The sequence below is a fragment of the Salmo salar genome, chromosome 22 (assembly GCF_965601325.2).
Source record: "Salmo salar chromosome 22, fSalSal1, whole genome shotgun sequence".
In the NCBI taxonomy this organism is placed as follows: Eukaryota; Metazoa; Chordata; class Actinopteri; order Salmoniformes; family Salmonidae; genus Salmo; species Salmo salar.
Window position 1 is genome coordinate 27,915,847 of NC_138312.1, and position 18,071 is coordinate 27,933,917.

Here is an 18,071-nt window from a genome sequence, read left to right on the forward strand (position 1 = left end):
ACACACACACACACACACACACACACACACACACACACACACACACACACACTGACTTACCGTCCAGGGACAACCAGTCGTGTTGTGAGGAGGGCAGGGCGGGCAAGTCTCGAGCTTTATACTCAAACACCACAGAGGAAGAGATCACATCCCCACCCATAGCCACCTGCAGCATCACCAGACCGGTTTCATGGGCTAAGCCCCCCACACACACACACACACACACACACACACACACACACACACACACACACACACACACACACACACACACACACACACACACACACACACACACACACACACACACACACACACACACACACACACACACACGGGTTGGGATTAGTAATAGAGTGTGTGCATGAGAAAGTAAATTGCTGAGTGTATGCATGTCTCTGTCTCTGTGTGTGTGTGTGTGTGTGTGTGTGTGTGTGTGTGTGTGTGTGTGTGTTACCAGGGCAGTAGCAGCGCAGTACTCCTGGCTGTATGAGAGCAGCTGGGACACTGATGTGATCAAACAGACAGCTGTACTCTCTGCTGGCCTCCAGCCAGGGACCTGTTATCAACACCTTCACCCCACCCTGAAACAAAGACACACAGTCACATTCAGTGATGTGTGTGTGTCAAAGCGTCCAAGGGGATGACGCCACTCTGTATGTTCTCTTTCTTAGTGTCTCCATAGTCTCAGTCTGACCCACTTGCCACTGGGCACTGACATCAATGCTGAGCCACAGACCGTGTGTGTGTGTCTCAGGTTATTAATGTCTCAGAGGATCTACGTCAGACTCTTACTGCGTACAGACAGACGTTGGCCTTATGAGTTATATGGTTTAGGTGACAGTTGCTGATAGTTCATGTATACTAGTGTAATCGATACACTACTTCCTATGTCTATGTATCTACTTTGGGTGATATATCCATTCAGAAGCTAGGGAATAGGAAGTTGGGCTTCGAGAGGTAAGAGGTCAGGGGTTAAGGGTTAGGTACTAGTGACTCACCTCTGGATAAGACCACTCGGGGGAGTAGTCCGTCACCCCAAACAGCCTCCCCGTCTCCGGCAGCAATCTCAGAGTTCCCTGCTCCACCTCTGAACCCTGAATGGGGGCTGCTCCTGCCTCCTGGCCCTCTCCAACCTCCTCCTGGGGCATCAGAGCAGGGGTGTAGAGTGCACTGCCTCCTGTCCCGGCCACCGCCCCCCCTCCACCCCCCTCCACAGAGATGAAGTCATTGATGAGGTCAGAGAACTGGTTCCCAAACGATGCCTCAAAGCCTTCCAGGCTGATGCCCCCGCCTGCCCCCTCAGCTCCCCCAGCCTCCCCTACACCCGGCTGGGGAAGAGTAGAGCTGTACAACCCCCCCTCCATGGCTGCTCCAGCTAGAGACTGAGGACTGTCCACCACTGAGCTGTTAACTCCTGCATCCCTGACCCCGTTACTGAAAATATATTTATCTCCTATTTCTTGTCCTCCCTCTACTCCCCCACTCTTGGTTGTTGGCTGTAGGTAGTGCTCTCCACCTCTCCCAACACCAGTGTTGTTTCTGTAGGCCTCATGTTGTTCCCCAGGATTGAGGAGTAACTCTGCCCTCTTCTGTGTCTCTTTCTCTGGGGACGTCACCTTCCCAGGTCCTCTGGTGCTCAGCTGGTCTTTTCGCATCTCCTGCCCCCTTACAGGAAAGCTACCCAGCCCCACTAGACCCCCCTGGCTGCTTTCCTCACTGTGGCCATGTTGGTCTGGTGAGGGTTGGTGGAGGTATGTGTGAGGGTCTCCGTTGGTGCCTGGAGAGTCAGTCTGTGGTATAGTAGGTAGGCCCAGATAAGCCTGGGTCTCGCCTGAGTCCTGGCCCGTCTCAGAGGCACAGATCTGGGGCTGGGTGGCCTGGGCGAGGGGGGTCTTAGGGGAGGCCTGCAAGAAGAGACTGGGGGAGTGTTGGTGTATCTGCTGTGCCAAGCTCTGGGCGCAGGCTGATGACATCACAGCACTGAAGTCCATTTGCTCCAGTGTGGTGCTAGGGCTCAGGCCCGTCCCCTCGCCAGCATACCCGCTCTGATTATCCAGCGGCTGTTCCAGGGGAGTATCTTCGGTCTTGATGTTTACGAGCGTGGCGTTGAATACATAGCCGTTAGCCGTTAGTGACTGTGGAGAGCAGCGGAGCACCCCCTCACCATTACAGCTACCTCCCTCGGCCTTACCCCCTCCTCCCCCGTATGTCTGGCCCTGCTTGGGGTTGTTGAGGAAGCAGTCTGGGTCAAAGTTCATGCTGGTCTCAAGAAGGTTGACTCCAGAACCTCCGGCATCCAGACTGCTGGAGAGGACCAACTCCCCCCCTTCCTCTGCTAACCCCACCCCGCCAGGGAACTCAAAGCGCTGGGTGTCCGGGGCAACAGCCAGTAGAATCCCAGTGGTGGTGGCGTCATGGGTGGAGCCAATCAGGTGGGCGTGTTCTGTGGTGTACACGGAATCCCCTGTTACCGTGGCAACCTCGGACATGAACACGGCAGCAGAGCTCTGTGATAGGCTGCTGGCCAGGCCGAGGGCGGGACTGTCTGCAGTAATGTCGCTGGTGATTGACAGTGGGGAGCTCTGTGTGGTGTCGGGAACCTCCACCTGATTGGTGGATGTGGAGGAGACTTCCATGCTGCTCTGGGGAAGCAGGGAGGGTTTGGGCAGCCTACCATTCTTCCTCTCCCCCCCTCCTCTGCTCCTGGCCCCAACTCCAGGACTGGGCTCTGTCTGCCCCTCAGACACATCACTGTTCTGCACCTCTGTCCCAGACCCTGTCCCAGCCCCTGTCCCAGACCCTGTCCCTGTCCCATCCCCTGTCCCTGTCTTTGCTTCTAATTTGGGGGAGATAATGCGATGTTTGGCTGTGGAGCATTTCTGGTGCAGGCTACTCCCGGCACCTGGGAGAGAGGACAGAGAGATGGAGAGGGAAAAAAGGAGGGGTGGAAAGGACAGAGAGATGGAGAGGGAGAGAAGGATGGGTGTAAAGGACAGAGAGATGGAGAGGGAGAGAAGGATGGGTGTAAAGGACAGAGAGATGGAGAGGGAGAGAAGGATGGGTGTAAAGGACAGAGAGATGGAGAGGGAGAGAAGGATGGGTGTAAAGGACAGAGAGATGGAGAGGGAGAGAAGGATGGGTGTAAAGGACAGAGAGATGGAGAGGGAGAGAAGGATGGGTGTAAAGGACAGAGAGATGGAGAGGGAGAGAAGGATGGGTGTAAAGGACAGAGAGATGGAGAGGGAGAGAAGGATGGGTGTAAAGGACAGAGAGATGGAGAGGGAGAGAAGGATGGGTGTAAAGGACAGAGAGATGGAGAGGGAGAGAAGGATGGGTGTAAAGGACAGAGAGATGGAGAGGGAGAGAAGGATGGGTGTAAAGGACAGAGAGATGGAGAGGGAGAGAAGGATGGGTGTAAAGGACAGAGAGATGGAGAGGGAGAGAAGGATGGGTGTAAAGGACAGAGAGATGGAGAGGGAGAGAAGGATGGGTGTAAAGGACAGAGAGATGGAGAGGGAGAGAAGGATGGGTGTAAAGGACAGAGAGATGGAGAGGGAGAGAAGGATGGGTGTAAAGGACAGAGAGATGGAGAGGGAGAGAAGGATGGGTGTAAAGGACAGAGAGATGGAGAGGGAGAGAAGGATGGGTGTAAAGGACAGAGAGATGGAGAGGGAGAGAAGGATGGGTGTAAAGGACAGAGAGATGGAGAGGGAGAGAAGGATGGGTGTAAAGGACAGAGAGATGGAGAGGGAGAGAAGGATGGGTGTAAAGGACAGAGAGATGGAGAGGGAGAGAAGGATGGGTGTAAAGGACAGAGAGATGGAGAGGGAGAGAAGGATGGGTGTAAAGGACAGAGAGATGGAGAGGGAGAGAAGGATGGGTGTAAAGGACAGAGAGATGGAGAGGGAGAGAAGGATGGGTGTAAAGGACAGAGACAGGGATTGATATACAGTATATCACTGTTATACACTACACCATTTATAAACTGTCACAAACAATTTACAAGCTACAAAACACAAATACAGATACAACATTTCGTCACTTCATGTTATCAAGTATTGATCACATAGTTTGGACATTACCACCTGTCAATTTCAGAGGGGAATTAAATCTGTTTTAACAATTAAGTTGAATATCTTCTAGTTTACCTGTTCGATCCTTTATGTTTCTCTCATGGCCCTGAGAACTTAGAGCACATGTGTCAAACTCCGGTCCTTGAGGGCAGAGTGTCTGCAGGTTTTCACTCCTCTCTTGTACTTGATTGATACATTTAGGTAATTGATTAGTTTGGAACTCCTCATCACCTGGCTTTCTAGGTCTTAATTGGACATAGATCGAAAGGAAATAACAAAAGCCAGCAGACAAACGGCCTTCCAGGAATGTAGTTTGACACCAAGGCCTTACAGCAGGGTTCCCCCCACAATTTTTGGGGGGGACATCTGTTCCAAAGTATTTTGCGAGCATAATATAAAGTAAGTATACACCTTGACTTTTTCCACATTTTGTTGTGTTGCAGCCTGAATTCAAAATGGATATTTTTTTTTCTCGCCCATCTACACACAATAACCCATAATGCCAAATGTATTGAAAATAAAATACAGAAATATTTCATTTACATACAGTAATACTGAACTTATTTAGGCTTGCCATAGCAAAGAGGTTAAATACTTATTGACTCAAGACATTTCAGCTTTGTTAACATTTGTAAAAACATAATTGGGTATTGTGTGTATACCAGTGACAAAAAACATCAATATTTAATACATTTTAAATCCAGGCTGTTACACAACAAAATGTGGAAAAAGTCAAGGGGTGTGAATACTTTCTGAAGGCACTGTATGTGATCATATAGAAATGTAAGCAAGGTTTGAAATGATGTTTTAGTCAAATATTTTATCTGTTTGGGCAGCTTGATGTCAATATGCAGTCTACAAATGATTTGTAATTATGTTCCTGCCCCCTGACCATCCGCTCAAGAAAAAATGGTAAATCTAGTAGATGATCTCTGCCTTAGAGCAGTGATTCGCAAGCTGTGGGACGGGTTTCCAAAACTCACTACAGCTGTAAACTTACTCTTGAAAGTTGTAATAGTAGAATGCACAAGGTTCAATGTCTAAATTGGGTAGTGCATCATCAGTTCCTCTTGTCATGTCACTGCATACCTTAGAGAGATATTTATTTATAACTTGTCAGAAATGTCCAGATCAACTAGCCCATGTAAGCTAACTTTTTTTAGCTCGTTTATTGTAATGTTTGAGTCACTCAAATATCACATTAATACACATTAGATGTGGAAAAATGTATAGAATTGCAAGAAAATTCGTTTTAAAATGGAAAAATGTTCTCTCCACTAACAAGAGGGGTGTGAACAGTTTGTGTCACAAACAGTGCTTGTGCCCATAGAAATAAACATGTCTTGTGCTCAGGGGGGGGGGAACCTCTCACTCAACATCTATAGGCTATTATAGCTTATTATTGAACAACCTACACCACCCGATGTCACAGGAAGGCCAAAAACATCATCAAGGACAACAACCACCCGAGCCACGGCCTGTTCACCCCGCTATCATCCAGAAGACGAGGTCAGTACAGGTGCATCAAAGCTGGGACCGAGAGACTGAAAAACAGCTTCTATCTCAAGGCCATCAGACTGTTAAATAGCCATCACTAGCCGGCTACCACCCGGTTACTCAACCCTGCACCTTAGAGGCTGCTGCCCTATATACATAGACTTGAAATCACTGGCCACTGTAATAATTGGAACACTAGTCACTTTAATAATGTTTACATATTTGGCACTACTCATCTCATATGTATATACTGTATTCTATTCTAATGTATTTTAGTCTATGCTGCTCCGACATTGCTCGTCCAAATATTTATACATTCTTAATTCCATTCCTTTACTGAAAATGTGTGTGTATTATTGTGAAATTGTTAGATATGACTTGTTAAATATTACTGCACTGTTGGAGCTAGAAACACAAGCATTTTGCTACACCCGCAATCATTTTGTATTTATTTATTTATTTAACATTTATTTAACTAGGCAAGTCAGTTATTAACAAATTCTTATTTACAATGACGGCCTACCAAAAGGCAAAAGGCCTCCTGCGGGGACGAGGGCTTGGATTAAAAAATAAAATAAAATAAAAATTTTATATATATATATATATATATATATATATATATATATATATATATATATATATATAAATATAGGACAAAACACACATCACGACAAGAAAGACAACACAACACTACATAAAGAGAGACCTAAGACAACAACACAGCATGGTAGAAACACAACATGACAACAACATGGTAGCAACACAACATGACAATAACATGGTAGAAACACAACATGACAACAACATGGTAGCAACACAACATGACAACAACATGGTAGCAACACAACATGGTAGCAGCACAAAACATGGTACAAACATTATTGGGCACAGACAATAGCACAAAGGGCAAGAAGGTAGAGACAACAATACATCATGCAAAGCAGCCACAGCTGTCAGTAAGAGTGTCCATGATTGAGTCTTTGAATGAAGAGATTGAGATAAAACTGTCCAGTTTGAGTGTTTGTTGCAGCTCGTTCCAGTCGTTAGCTGCAGCGAACTGAAAAGAAGAGCGACCCAGGGATGTGTGTGCTTTGGGGACCTTTAACAGAACGTGACTGGCAGAACGGGTGTTGTATGTGGAGGATGAGGGCTGCAGTAGGTATCTCAGATAGGGGGGAGTGAGGCCTAAGAGGGTTTTATAAATAAGCATCAACCAGTGGGTATTGCGACAGGTATACAGAGATGACCAGTTTACAGAGGAGTATAGAGTGCAGTGATGTGTCCTCTAAAGAGCATTGGTGGCAAAGTAGATGGCCGAATGTTACAGAACATCTAGCCGCTCGAGAGCACCCTTACCTGCCGATCTATAAATTATGTCTCCGTAATCTAGCATGGGTAGGATGGTCATCTGAATCAGGGTTAGTTTGACAGCTGGGGTGAAAGAGGAGCGATTACGATAGAGGAAACCAAGTCTAGATTTAACTTTAGCCTGCAACTTTGATATGTGCTGAGAAAAGGACAGTGTGCCGTCTAACCATACTCCCAAGTACTTGTATGAGATGACTACCTCAAGCTCTAAACCCTCAGAGGTAGTAGTCACACCGGTGGGGAGAGGGGCATTCTTCTTACCAAACCACATTACCTTTGTTTTGGAGGTGTTCAGAACAAGGTTTAGGGTAGAGAAAGCTTGTTGGACACTAAGAAAGTTTTGTTGTAGAGCGTTTCACACAAAATCCGGGGAGGGGCCAGCTGAGTATAAGACTGTATCATCTGCATATAAATGGAAGAGAGAGCTTCCTACTGCCTGAGCTATGTTTTTGATGTAAATTGAGAAGAGCGTGGGGCCTAGGATTGAGACTTGGGGTACTCCCTTGGTGACAGGTAGTGGCCGAGACAGCAGATGTTCTGACTTTATACACTGCACTCTTTGAGAGAGGTAGAGAGCAGAAATCAGTGAAGCAGATATCAGAGCACAAGTCAGAATTGGGGCTAGCAACAGTAGATGGGCCAGGGTGTACATGCACATTTCCAGATATCATCAACAGTAATACAATCAATAATATCTGCTAAACATGTGTATGTGACCAATAAAATGTGATTTGATTTGATGTTCCCCAATGCTGGAAAAGGGGCCTGAGTGGAGATTTTGGTAACCCTTGCTAGACGAAGAGCTAAATGATATACAGTGTGAGGGTGCCACCATGTGTTCAAAGTGTGAACTACACACTGAATAGATGTACACCAGGGGGTGTCAGACTCATTTTGTCCTGGGGTTAAGGGGACACATTTTCTCTCTTTCTTGAGGTCTGGAGGGCTGCAATGCAAATTGGGTATATTGCCTTGCCGTCAAAAGATGCAAAAACACAATGGACACAGTGAAGAGACTGATTAAATAATTTGTATTTTTTGTACATTTACGTCCATTGTCATTTCATTTCAAGACTGAAAGGCCAGCATTGCCTGAACAGAAAGGATTTATTAAGCAGACGTAAGGCAGTCCAGCATACAGTTGATAAGTGACTTGTATGCAAGCATTCTCTGTTTTGATCTTCCCAACCCCCATATTGTCACACCTCTGAGAGAATGAGGTGTTGTTGTCTTTACAGGTCTGTAGTCCTATCTGATTGGAGGTTAACTTTACAGTAATACTATTGGTCAACAGCTCAGATTTTGAATCCAAACAACTCAGATGTTGTAAAAGGGTCTAAGATTTATTTTCCTGACTTGCTGTGGTGAGATATACACTGTCTTTCTTTCTCTCTCCCTCTCCCATGAGCTATGGGCTAATGCACAAGCCATGGTTTCCTTGTCTCTCTCTCTCCCTCTGTGATCATGCTTAGAATAATTCCTTGTCTCTCTCTCTCCCTCTGTGATCATGCTTAGAATAATTCCTTGTCTCTCTCTCTCCCTCTGTGATCATGCTTAGAATAATTCCTTGTCTCTCTCTCTCCCTCTTTGATCATGCTTAGAATAATTCCTTGTCTCTCTCTCTGCCTCTGTGATCATGCTTAGAATAATTCCTTGTCTCTCTCTCTGCCTCTGTGATCATGCTTAGAATAATTCCTTGTCTCTCTCTCTCCCTCTGTGATCATGCTTAGAATAATTCCTTGTAATGCTTTCTAGTTTAAGCTTATGCCTTGTAAATGTAATAATTCATTTTTCAAAGTAATTAAATACACTTGTAATTAGAATTCCATTCTCAGACATTTCTGGATTTTGTTATTTTTAACATTTTAACTAGGCAAGTCAGTTAAGAACAAATTCTTATTTACAATGACGGTCTACCAAAAGGCAAAAGGCAAATAGGATAGCCTATTACTGTAACTCAACTGTAGTCTAATGCATATTGCTATTCATCTTATGGAGTCAGATAAACATTTTAATAGGCTAATTGCTTAGTCTTATTACGAATGGCATGTGATGTGTATATGATATGCATATAGGATAAATATTACCACACAACACAGACACATTAGAAACTGACTGACACTGAAATCCAAGACTGTTGGGTGCATAAATGCAACTCACACATCTCAACACAGACAGTGCTGGTCCCAGAGAGAGCAGTCCTCTGGGTTTGTAACAAACTAGAACTCTCTCTAACTCACACTCACTCATGAATAATGCATGCTGGGTATTTTGAACAGATGCTCCTCGCCCCCTTGTGTCTCCCCCCTGTGTCTGAGGACAGACGGTACACACACACACACACACACACACACACACACACACACACACACACACACACACACACACACACACACACACACACACACACACACACACACACACACACTTTTGTACAGCTAACCTTGTGGCGACACACAATTCAGTCCCATTCAAAATCCAATTTTCCCTAAACCTAACCCATACCCTTACACTAACCCTAAACCCGAAAACTTAACCTTAACCCTAAACCTAACTCTAGCTCCTCACCTTAAAACTAAACATAAACCTAATTCCCACCCTAGCCTTAAATCCTACAGAAATAGCATTTTGACCTTGTGTCCCCAGTTGGTCAAATTTTTGTTAGTATACTATTCTTGTGGGGACTTCTGGTATAAACACACACGTACACACACACACACGCACACACACGTACACACACGCACACACACGTACACACACACACACACACACACACACACACACACACACACACACACACACACACACACACACACACACACACACACACACACACACACACACACGTAGTGTCTCTGCCTGCAGTCTCTTTGATGGCCACTGAGGGGCAGTGTGGTTCTGTTAAAGTCAAACTGACTCAGAGGAGAGAGGAACGGCAGATTTGGAACTAGACTCACAGCTCTCATATAACCATGACAACTCGTGCTAAATAATTTAATGACATAAAATATAAAATAAGTTATCAGGGTTTATTCAATTGGATGCAGACAAATACGTGATTTGTAGAATAGACTTGGCTTCCTTATGAGTGCAAGGTGAGGAGATTCAGTTTTAAAGGGGCTAGAGGTCAGGGGTTAAAGGTGACTCACACATGGGTTTGAGCTGTCCAATGAGCTCCTCCTTGCTCCACTTGGCCCACTCCTTCCTGTCTGTGTTGATGGAGCAGAGGACAGGCCCACATGGCTTCCCACTGTCGTCCACTGCTGGAACGTTCAGGTAGTGTACCAACACTATGTCTGGGTTCTACACAGAGGGAAGAGATTTATATATCTTTTTTTGAAAACCTTTATTGGGGGAGAGAGGGGGGTGGCGGGAGAAAGAATTAGAGCGGGTGGGAATGAGAGTGTTAAACAGATCAAAATATATTTTATATTTGAGATTCTTCAAAGTAGCCACTCTTTGCCTTGATTACAGCTTTGCACACTCTTGGCATTCTCTTAACCAGCTTCATTAGGTAGTCACCTGGAATGCAGTCAATTAACAGGTCTGTCTTGTTAAAAGTTAATTTGTGGAATTTCTTTCCTTCTTAATGTGCTTATACAGAAGATAGCCCTATTTGGTAAAAGACCATATTATGGCAAGAACAGCACATGAAGGTCAGTCAATCCGGAAAATTTCAAGATTCTTCAAGTGCAGTCGCAAAAACCAAACTTTTAACTGGGTTATTTCATAGTTTTTATGTTTTCACTATTATTCTACAATGTAGATGAGATGGTCATAGGAGAAGGTGGGAGAGAGGGAGTGAGGGAAAAGGAAAGTAGGGGATAAAGAGGACAGGCATTGAGTGTCAGAGGAGAGATTCTCACCTGCCATTTCATAAACGTTTGAACAGCTCAAGCCCCCTCAACCCTGTTGCGTGTGTATGTGTGTGGTTATGTGTTTTCGACCCTCATTCGCTTCAGGTCCCTCAGCTTTGGCTCCAGGAGTGTATGAAAGATTCAGCACACACACAGGTACGATTCAAACCCTGCTGGGTGAGAGGGAGTGTGCGTGTGTGTGGATGAGTATGTATGTGTGTGCGCGTACAGGCATGGTTAAAGACCCATCATGTTGCCTGTCCTCAGTTTGACTATGGCCCTCTGACCGTCTAAAACTTGAGCAGAGGAGTGAGATGAGTGAGTGAGAGGAGTGAGAGGAGTGAGATGAGGGAGTGAGAGGAGTGAGAGGAGTGAGTGAGTGAGTGAGATGAGTGAGAGGAGTGAGAGAAGTGAGATGAGGGAGGGAGAGGAGTGAGATGAGGGAGAGGAGTGGGAGGAGTGAGATGAGGGAGTGTTATGAGTGAGATGAGTGAGATGAGGGAGTGTTATGAGTGAGATGAGGGAGTGAGATGAGTGATATGAGTGAGAGGAGTGGGAGGAGTGAGATGAGGGAGTGAGAGGAGGGAGTGAGAGGAGTGAGAGGAGTGGGAGGAGTGAGATGAGGGAGTGAGAGGAGTGAGATGAGGGAGTGAGAGGAGTGAGAGGAGTGAGTGAGAGGAGTGAGATGAGGGAGTGAGATGAGTGAGAGGAGTGAGATGAGGGGAGGAGGGAGAGGAGTGAGATGAGGGAGTGAGATGAGTGAGATGAGGGAGAGGAGTGAGATGAGGGAGAGGAGTGAGATGAGGGAGTGAGATGAGTGAGATGAGGGAGAGGAGTGAGATGAGGGTGAGGAGTGAGACGAGGGGAAGAGGGAGAGGAGTGAGATGAGTGAGTGTGTTCCAATGTCAATGTGACTGGGGCCGTATTTCTGTCCCTCATATGAGCAGCAGAGTGAAGCAAACATTAATAACACACCTCTATACACAGGGGAGAGCAAGGTCCGTCTGTGTGTGTGTGTGTGTGTGTGTGTGTGTGTGTGTGTGTGTGTGTGTGTGTGTGTGTGTGTGTGTGTGTGTGTGTGTGTGTGTGTGTGTGTGTGTGTGTGTGTGTGGTGTGTGTGTGTGTGTGTGTGTGTGTGTGTGTGTGTGTGTGTGTGTGTGTGAAGCCTCTGGGTATTTCCCTGAAAAGCCAGGCAGGGAGTACACCACACACAGAAAAGTGTGTCTACTTTTCCAGCCCAGTGGAGTCTGACTCGGTCAGAGTCAGATTCAGATATACAAATAGATAGAGATGACAACAACAACCAGGCACATTCTGGGAGTTCAACTTTGTTCACATTTCAGTTACTAATTCAATACAAGCATAAGATCTGGGTACCATGTTGCTGCCTCTGGGGATTCCTTTTCCACTCACCCATCTATTCATGATGTGTACAGTCGACTCCTGATAAGTGCACATTGGATCAGCGTCAGACATTACTTTCACTTGCCCCTGGTGTCAGCTAGCTCCAGTTCAGGGCATGCTTTCACAACAGTAGTTGAGGTTATAATGAGTCAAATGTATTGTGGTTGTATGGTGGGAGGGGCTTACCTGGAGCAGCCAATAGCATCTGCGATGGAAGGTAGGGATGATGGAGGAGTGGACATAACACCCGTACAGACACTGGAGAGAGAGAGAGAGAGAGAGAGAGAGAGAGAGAGAGAGAGAGAGAGAGGACATGGTTAGAGTTAAACACACATGCATGCACGCGCGCACACACACATGCCACACACACACACACACACGCACACGCACACGCCCCCCCCACACACACACACACACACACACACACACACACACACACACACACACACACACACACACGTTCGGCAGTACTTATCTGCCATGACAGTGCATCGTGTTCAAAAGGTGTGGAGGATGAACATTTTAACAAAGCCTGCAATGTACAATCTCCCTAGCAGAGGATGATGTCACACAATCAGAGAGAGAAAGAGAGAGAAAAGAGAAAGAGAGGGATGAGGCATGATAGTGGTGACGACCTTGATGGTTACCCCCCTTTTCTCTCTTCCTCTCTCTTCTCTCTGTAGCCAAAGGCAGAGTGCATTTCCATAAATTTCCATTCTGTATGAGGGTCTATCTACCCCACAGGCTTGTTTCTCTTCTTCATCATCCCTCTTTCTTCTCTCTTTTTTTCTCAATCCCTCTCTGTCCCTTCATCCCTTCCTCCCTCTCTCCTGGTCATTCCCTCTCTTTTTATGTCTGTCACACTCCTCACTCACCGCTTGCGTACTATTTCTGCTGAATAATCAATTATAGAGCTGTAGCATGTGACTCACACACACGCACACGCACGCCCCACACACACACACACACACACACACACCATTGCCTTGAGACTCGATCGATACTCCTCTCTGTTCCTGTCGAAGGAGGCATTGACATCATCTTTGGCCTGAAGCCAAACACACACTTATCCTACAGAGAGGGTGTGTGTGTGTGTGTGTGTTGGTAACATAAGAAACAGCTAGGGGAGGATGTTAGAGACTGATTCACAAACGGAGAGAGAGGGAGAGCAGGAGCGAGCGCTCAATCCAGTCAATCCATCCCACTCTCTTCCCTTTTTCCATCTCATTAACCTTTTTACTTCTTTTCACCTCACATCCCTTCATTTCTCCTCCCTCTCTTTCCCTTCCCCTCCAATTCCTCTACTTTGAGTTTTGTATGGCCTTTAGCGGTCTTCCATCTACAGCGCCTTCAGAAAGTATTCACACCTCTTGACTTTTTCCACATTTTGTTGTGTGACAGCCTGAATTTAAAATAGATTTGCATATCTGATTCAAATCTGTTCTTTTTCCTGCAGTCTAAGTCAAAAAGCACATGGAATCAGATATTTCAAGCAACATTTCAAACCATCTTTGTAGGTGGCTTGAAGTCAGATATAAATCTGATTCCTGGCCATGTGACCAGTGGCGTGTATTCATGGATGCCAAGGGAAGCCAGGCTTCCTCCCAAAAATGTATCAATAGAAAAATGTAAAAACATAAAATAATTTATCTTTCCTCTCTGTGTTTCTTAATTTTCCTTCAATTTCCAAGAGGCTGAATGATGCTGTCTGGTCCAAAGTATGACATTGAGTATGACATTGTTGCCGCCCGTAGAATTAAAGGCAAGGGAAGCCAACGATTCTGATCCAACCATTAGTTCATACATTGTTGTGCCCCTGGCCTGAGAGGATGCAAGTTCAACATGTAGCTAGAAGAAGTTAACTAGCTAACGTTGCCCATGAAAGGAAGTTAGGCTAGCGAGCAATCATTTTAGCCAGGTAGCCTAGGACAACAAAACAAGTATGTACTGCATGACAGAGTGATAGACCACTTTGTCAGCATGAAAGAGAAGAGGAGGTCATTGGCCCTTCTCTACAAGTAGGGTGAGTCAACATGTTTTTCTACTTGCAAGAAAGCGCACTCAAGGCTTTAGAGACTCGCAATTGTAATGTAACTGTAACTCAGGGGTGTCAATACTTATGTAAATGATATATTTCTGTATTATATTTTCAATAAATTAGCAAACATTATTAAAAGCATGTTTACTGTCATTATGGGGTACTGTGTGTAGATGGGTGAGAAAAAGTCAAGGGGTATGAATACTCTCTGAGGGCACTGTATATGTAGGAGTGCATGTGTGTACTCACCTCCACTCCCTGTACTTTGAGCTTCATGTGGTCTTCCCTGGTGGTCTTCCCATCTTTCCTCTTCTTCCAGCAGTAGCCATCCTTCCTGTACTTTACCTTCTTCCTGTTGTACAGGATCATCGAGCCATTCTGAGGTCTTGTAGAAGAAGAGAGAGAGGAGAGAGGGAGCAAGGGAGAGGAAAGCGGGAGAGGGAGAAAGAGGGAGAGAGGGGGGAGAGGAAAGGGAGAGAAGGAGAGATATCAATAACACATTTATTACTCTGTAGATCACTCTCATATTACTGTTAGTGTTTCTATGGTGATTGGATGATATAAGTAGAAGTAGGAGACAGTCTGTTGCTACCCAGAGTGCATCACACCTGCATTTACAGTATCTCTCTCAACCATCACAACTATCTCAAAACAAGCAACGCAATTAACTGACCAATAACAGAGACCGGTTATTTTTGGAGAAACAAGTTATTCTTGGATTAACAGAAACGCACACTGCTCACCGCTGATTGTGTGGTTCTACGAATGTGGTTCTATGAATCTTTCTGTCATTTCCCCCCTCTGTGTTTGATGTTCACACACACACACACACACACACACACACACACACACACACACACACACACACACACACACACACACACACACACACACACACACACACACACACACACACACACACACACACACACACACACACACACACGCTAACATATTAGCTCACAAACACACACGTTAATATTTTAGCAGGGTGCTTAAGCTGCACAGTGGGAAAACTGTTTACTCAGCTACTATTCCTCAAACCTGTGAAGACACACACACACTGCTGTTGTACACACAAACACACACACGCTGTACACACAGAGGGCAGATCTCCTCCTGAGTGTACTATGAGCTCAATGTCATCCCTGGAGCTCCTCAATCAATCACCACATTACAGAAACAGTGGGACCAGTGTGTGTGTGTGTGTGTGTGTGTGTGTGTGTGTGTGTGTGTGTGTGTGTGTGTGTGTGTGTGTGTGTGTGTGTGTGTGTGTGTGTGTGTGTGTGTGTGTGTGTGTGTGTGTGTGAGACCGAGATAGAGAGAGTGTGTAAGGTGGAGGATTTGCTGCCTTATCTCCTAACAACAGAGACAGAACAAGCATTTCAACAATCAATAAACCCCACACACACAAACCCCCTTTCTCCTCCCCTCCCCTTGTCTTTCATTCTCTCCTTTCTCCTCCCCTCCCCTTGTCTTTCATTCTCTCCTATCTCCTCTCCTCCCCTTGATCTCCTCTCCTCTCCTTGTCTTTCATTCTCTTCAATCTCCTCCCCTCCCCTTGTCTTTCATTCTCTTCAATCTCCTCCCCTCCCCTTGTCTTTCATTCTCTCCTATCTCCTCCCCTCCCCTTGTCTTTCATTCTCTCCTATCTCCTCTCCTCTCCTTGTCTTTCATTCTCTCCTATCTCCTCTCCTCTCCTTGTCTTTCATTCTCTCCTATCTCCTCCCCTCCCCTTGTCTTTCATTCTCTCCTATCTCCTCCCTCCCCTTGTCTTTCATTTCTCCTATCTCCTCCCTCCCTTGTCTTTCATTTTCTCCTATCTCCTCTCCTCTCCTTGTCTTTCATTCTCTTCAATCTCCTCCCCTCCCCTTGTCTTTCATTCTCTCCTATCTCCTCTCCTCTCCTTGTCTTTCATTCTCTCCTATCTCCTCTCCTCCCCTTGTCTTTCATTCTCTCCTATCTCCTCTCCTCCCCTTGTCTTTCATTCTCTCCTATCTCCTCTCCTCTCCTTGTCTTTCATTCTCTCCTATCTCCTCTCCTCCCCTTGTCTTTCATTCTCTCCTATCTCCTCTCCTCTCCTTGTCTTTCATTCTCTCCTATCTCCTCTCCTCCCCTTGTCTTTCATTCTCTCCTATCTCCTCTCCTCACGTTCTTTCTTTTTCTCTTTATTCCTCTTCTTCTCTCCTCTAGTTTATTCCTCTTCTTCTCTCCTCTAGTTTATTCCTCTCCTCTCTTTTTGTTCATTTTTCACTAAAAGTACATGCCCAGAGATTATGGTAATTACATTTATGCACACTCAGTGAAATTGAATGTACTTTGAGCTTATTTTCTTTGCCACCTTAAATGTGTTGTGTTTCAGTGTGTTTCTCAGTAGAGTACAGTAGCCCTCTGATCAAAGCTTAGTTTAGTCTCTGTGTCTCGCGGCTGCTGTGACTCATCCCGCCGCGGTTAACTCTAATTATGTTACAGAGATGATATAAAGATGAGGGATCTGATTCAACCACACACACACACACACACACACACACACACACACACACACACACACACACACACACACACACACACACACACACACACACACACACACACACACACACACACACACACACACACACACACACACACACACACACACCCTCTGATTCAACCAGACTTTACATATACTATTGATTCAAGTGCCAAGCTGTTTGGGATATAAAAAGCATTTCCTGAGTTTGTGAGTGCTAGAGGAAGAGAAGGCTTTGCAACCTCCGCTTGCTGAAGATCCCCTGGTTCTGTGTGTATCGTCGAAGATCCCCTGGTTCTGTGTGTATCGTCGTTATTGCAAAAGGGAATGTGCAGTCAAGAACTTTCCCGGATGTGTGTCCTCTGTGTGTCCTCTGTGTGTCCTCTGTGTGTCCTCTGTTTGTCCTCTGTGTGTCCTCTGTGTGTCCTCTGTTTGTCCTCTGTGTGTCCCTCTGTGTGTCCTCTGTTTGTCCTCTGTGTGTCCCTCTGTTTGTCCTCTGTGTGTCCTCTGTGTGTCCTCTGTGTGTCCTCTGTGTGTCCTCTGTGTGTCCTCTGTTTGTCCTCTGTGTGTCCTCTGTGTGTCCTCTGTGTGTCCTCTGTTTGTCCTCTGTGTGTCCTCTGTGTGTCCTCTGTTTGTCCTCTGTGTGTCCTCTGTTTGTCCTCTGTTGTGTCCTCTGTGTGTCCTCTGTGTGTCCTCTGTGTGTCCTCTGTTTGTCCTCTGTGTGTCCTCGTGCCTCTGTGTGTCCTCTGTGTGTCCTCTGTGTGTCCTCTGTTTGTCCTCTGTGTGTCCTCTGTGTGTCCTCTGTGTGTCCTTGAACTAAGTGCTCTGCTCACCCCTGACAAAACTCTTGAGCTGTTGTATCCCATGGGGTGAATGAACAAGTGAGGGAGGGAGGGAGTGAGTGAGAGATTGAGTGTATGACAAAGGGAAAGAGTGATAAAGAAAGGGAGGGAAGGATGGAGAGAGAGATATAGCGAGAGAAATGTGTGGAGGAGTGTTAAGGTTTAAAACAGTCATTAGCTGGAGTTGATGAGGTATGTTGGAATGGGAGGAGTGTGAAGGTGACTGACTGCTGGTGGAGAGCCAGTTGTTTCCACGTATCAAGACAGAGCATTGAGAACAGCTATAACACACCTGCTATAACCCTGATATCAGCCTGCTATAAGACTGTTATAAAGCTGATATGAACCTCCTATAAAATTGTTATAAAGTGGCTATACGAGCATGCTATAGTTCACCAAAGCCCCAGCCCACACTAGTGGGATTAGCTGTAATCTGCCATAATCTGGCTCCATTTCTTTGTGGTTCTGAATTGAGTG

At 45.9% G+C, this 18,071-nt stretch overlaps 1 protein-coding gene across 4 annotated transcripts in view; it reads right to left on the bottom strand.

The window, feature by feature from the left end:
* The window catches only part of camta1b (calmodulin binding transcription activator 1b), a 128,895-nt gene that overhangs the window by 17,655 nt on the left and 93,169 nt on the right, over positions 1–18,071 (bottom strand). For all 4 annotated transcript variants that reach the window (XM_082967457.1, XM_082967456.1, XM_082967454.1 and 1 more), the window contains exons 5-10: positions 14,490–14,625; positions 12,389–12,460; positions 10,091–10,244; positions 1,002–2,905; positions 458–584; positions 61–195 (exon numbers count right to left, since the gene is read on the bottom strand). In XM_082967457.1, coding sequence (XP_082823583.1) covers positions 61–195; positions 458–584; positions 1,002–2,905; positions 10,091–10,244; positions 12,389–12,460; positions 14,490–14,625 — 2,528 coding nt within the window. The remainder of the gene's footprint in view (positions 1–60; positions 196–457; positions 585–1,001; positions 2,906–10,090; positions 10,245–12,388; positions 12,461–14,489; positions 14,626–18,071) is intronic.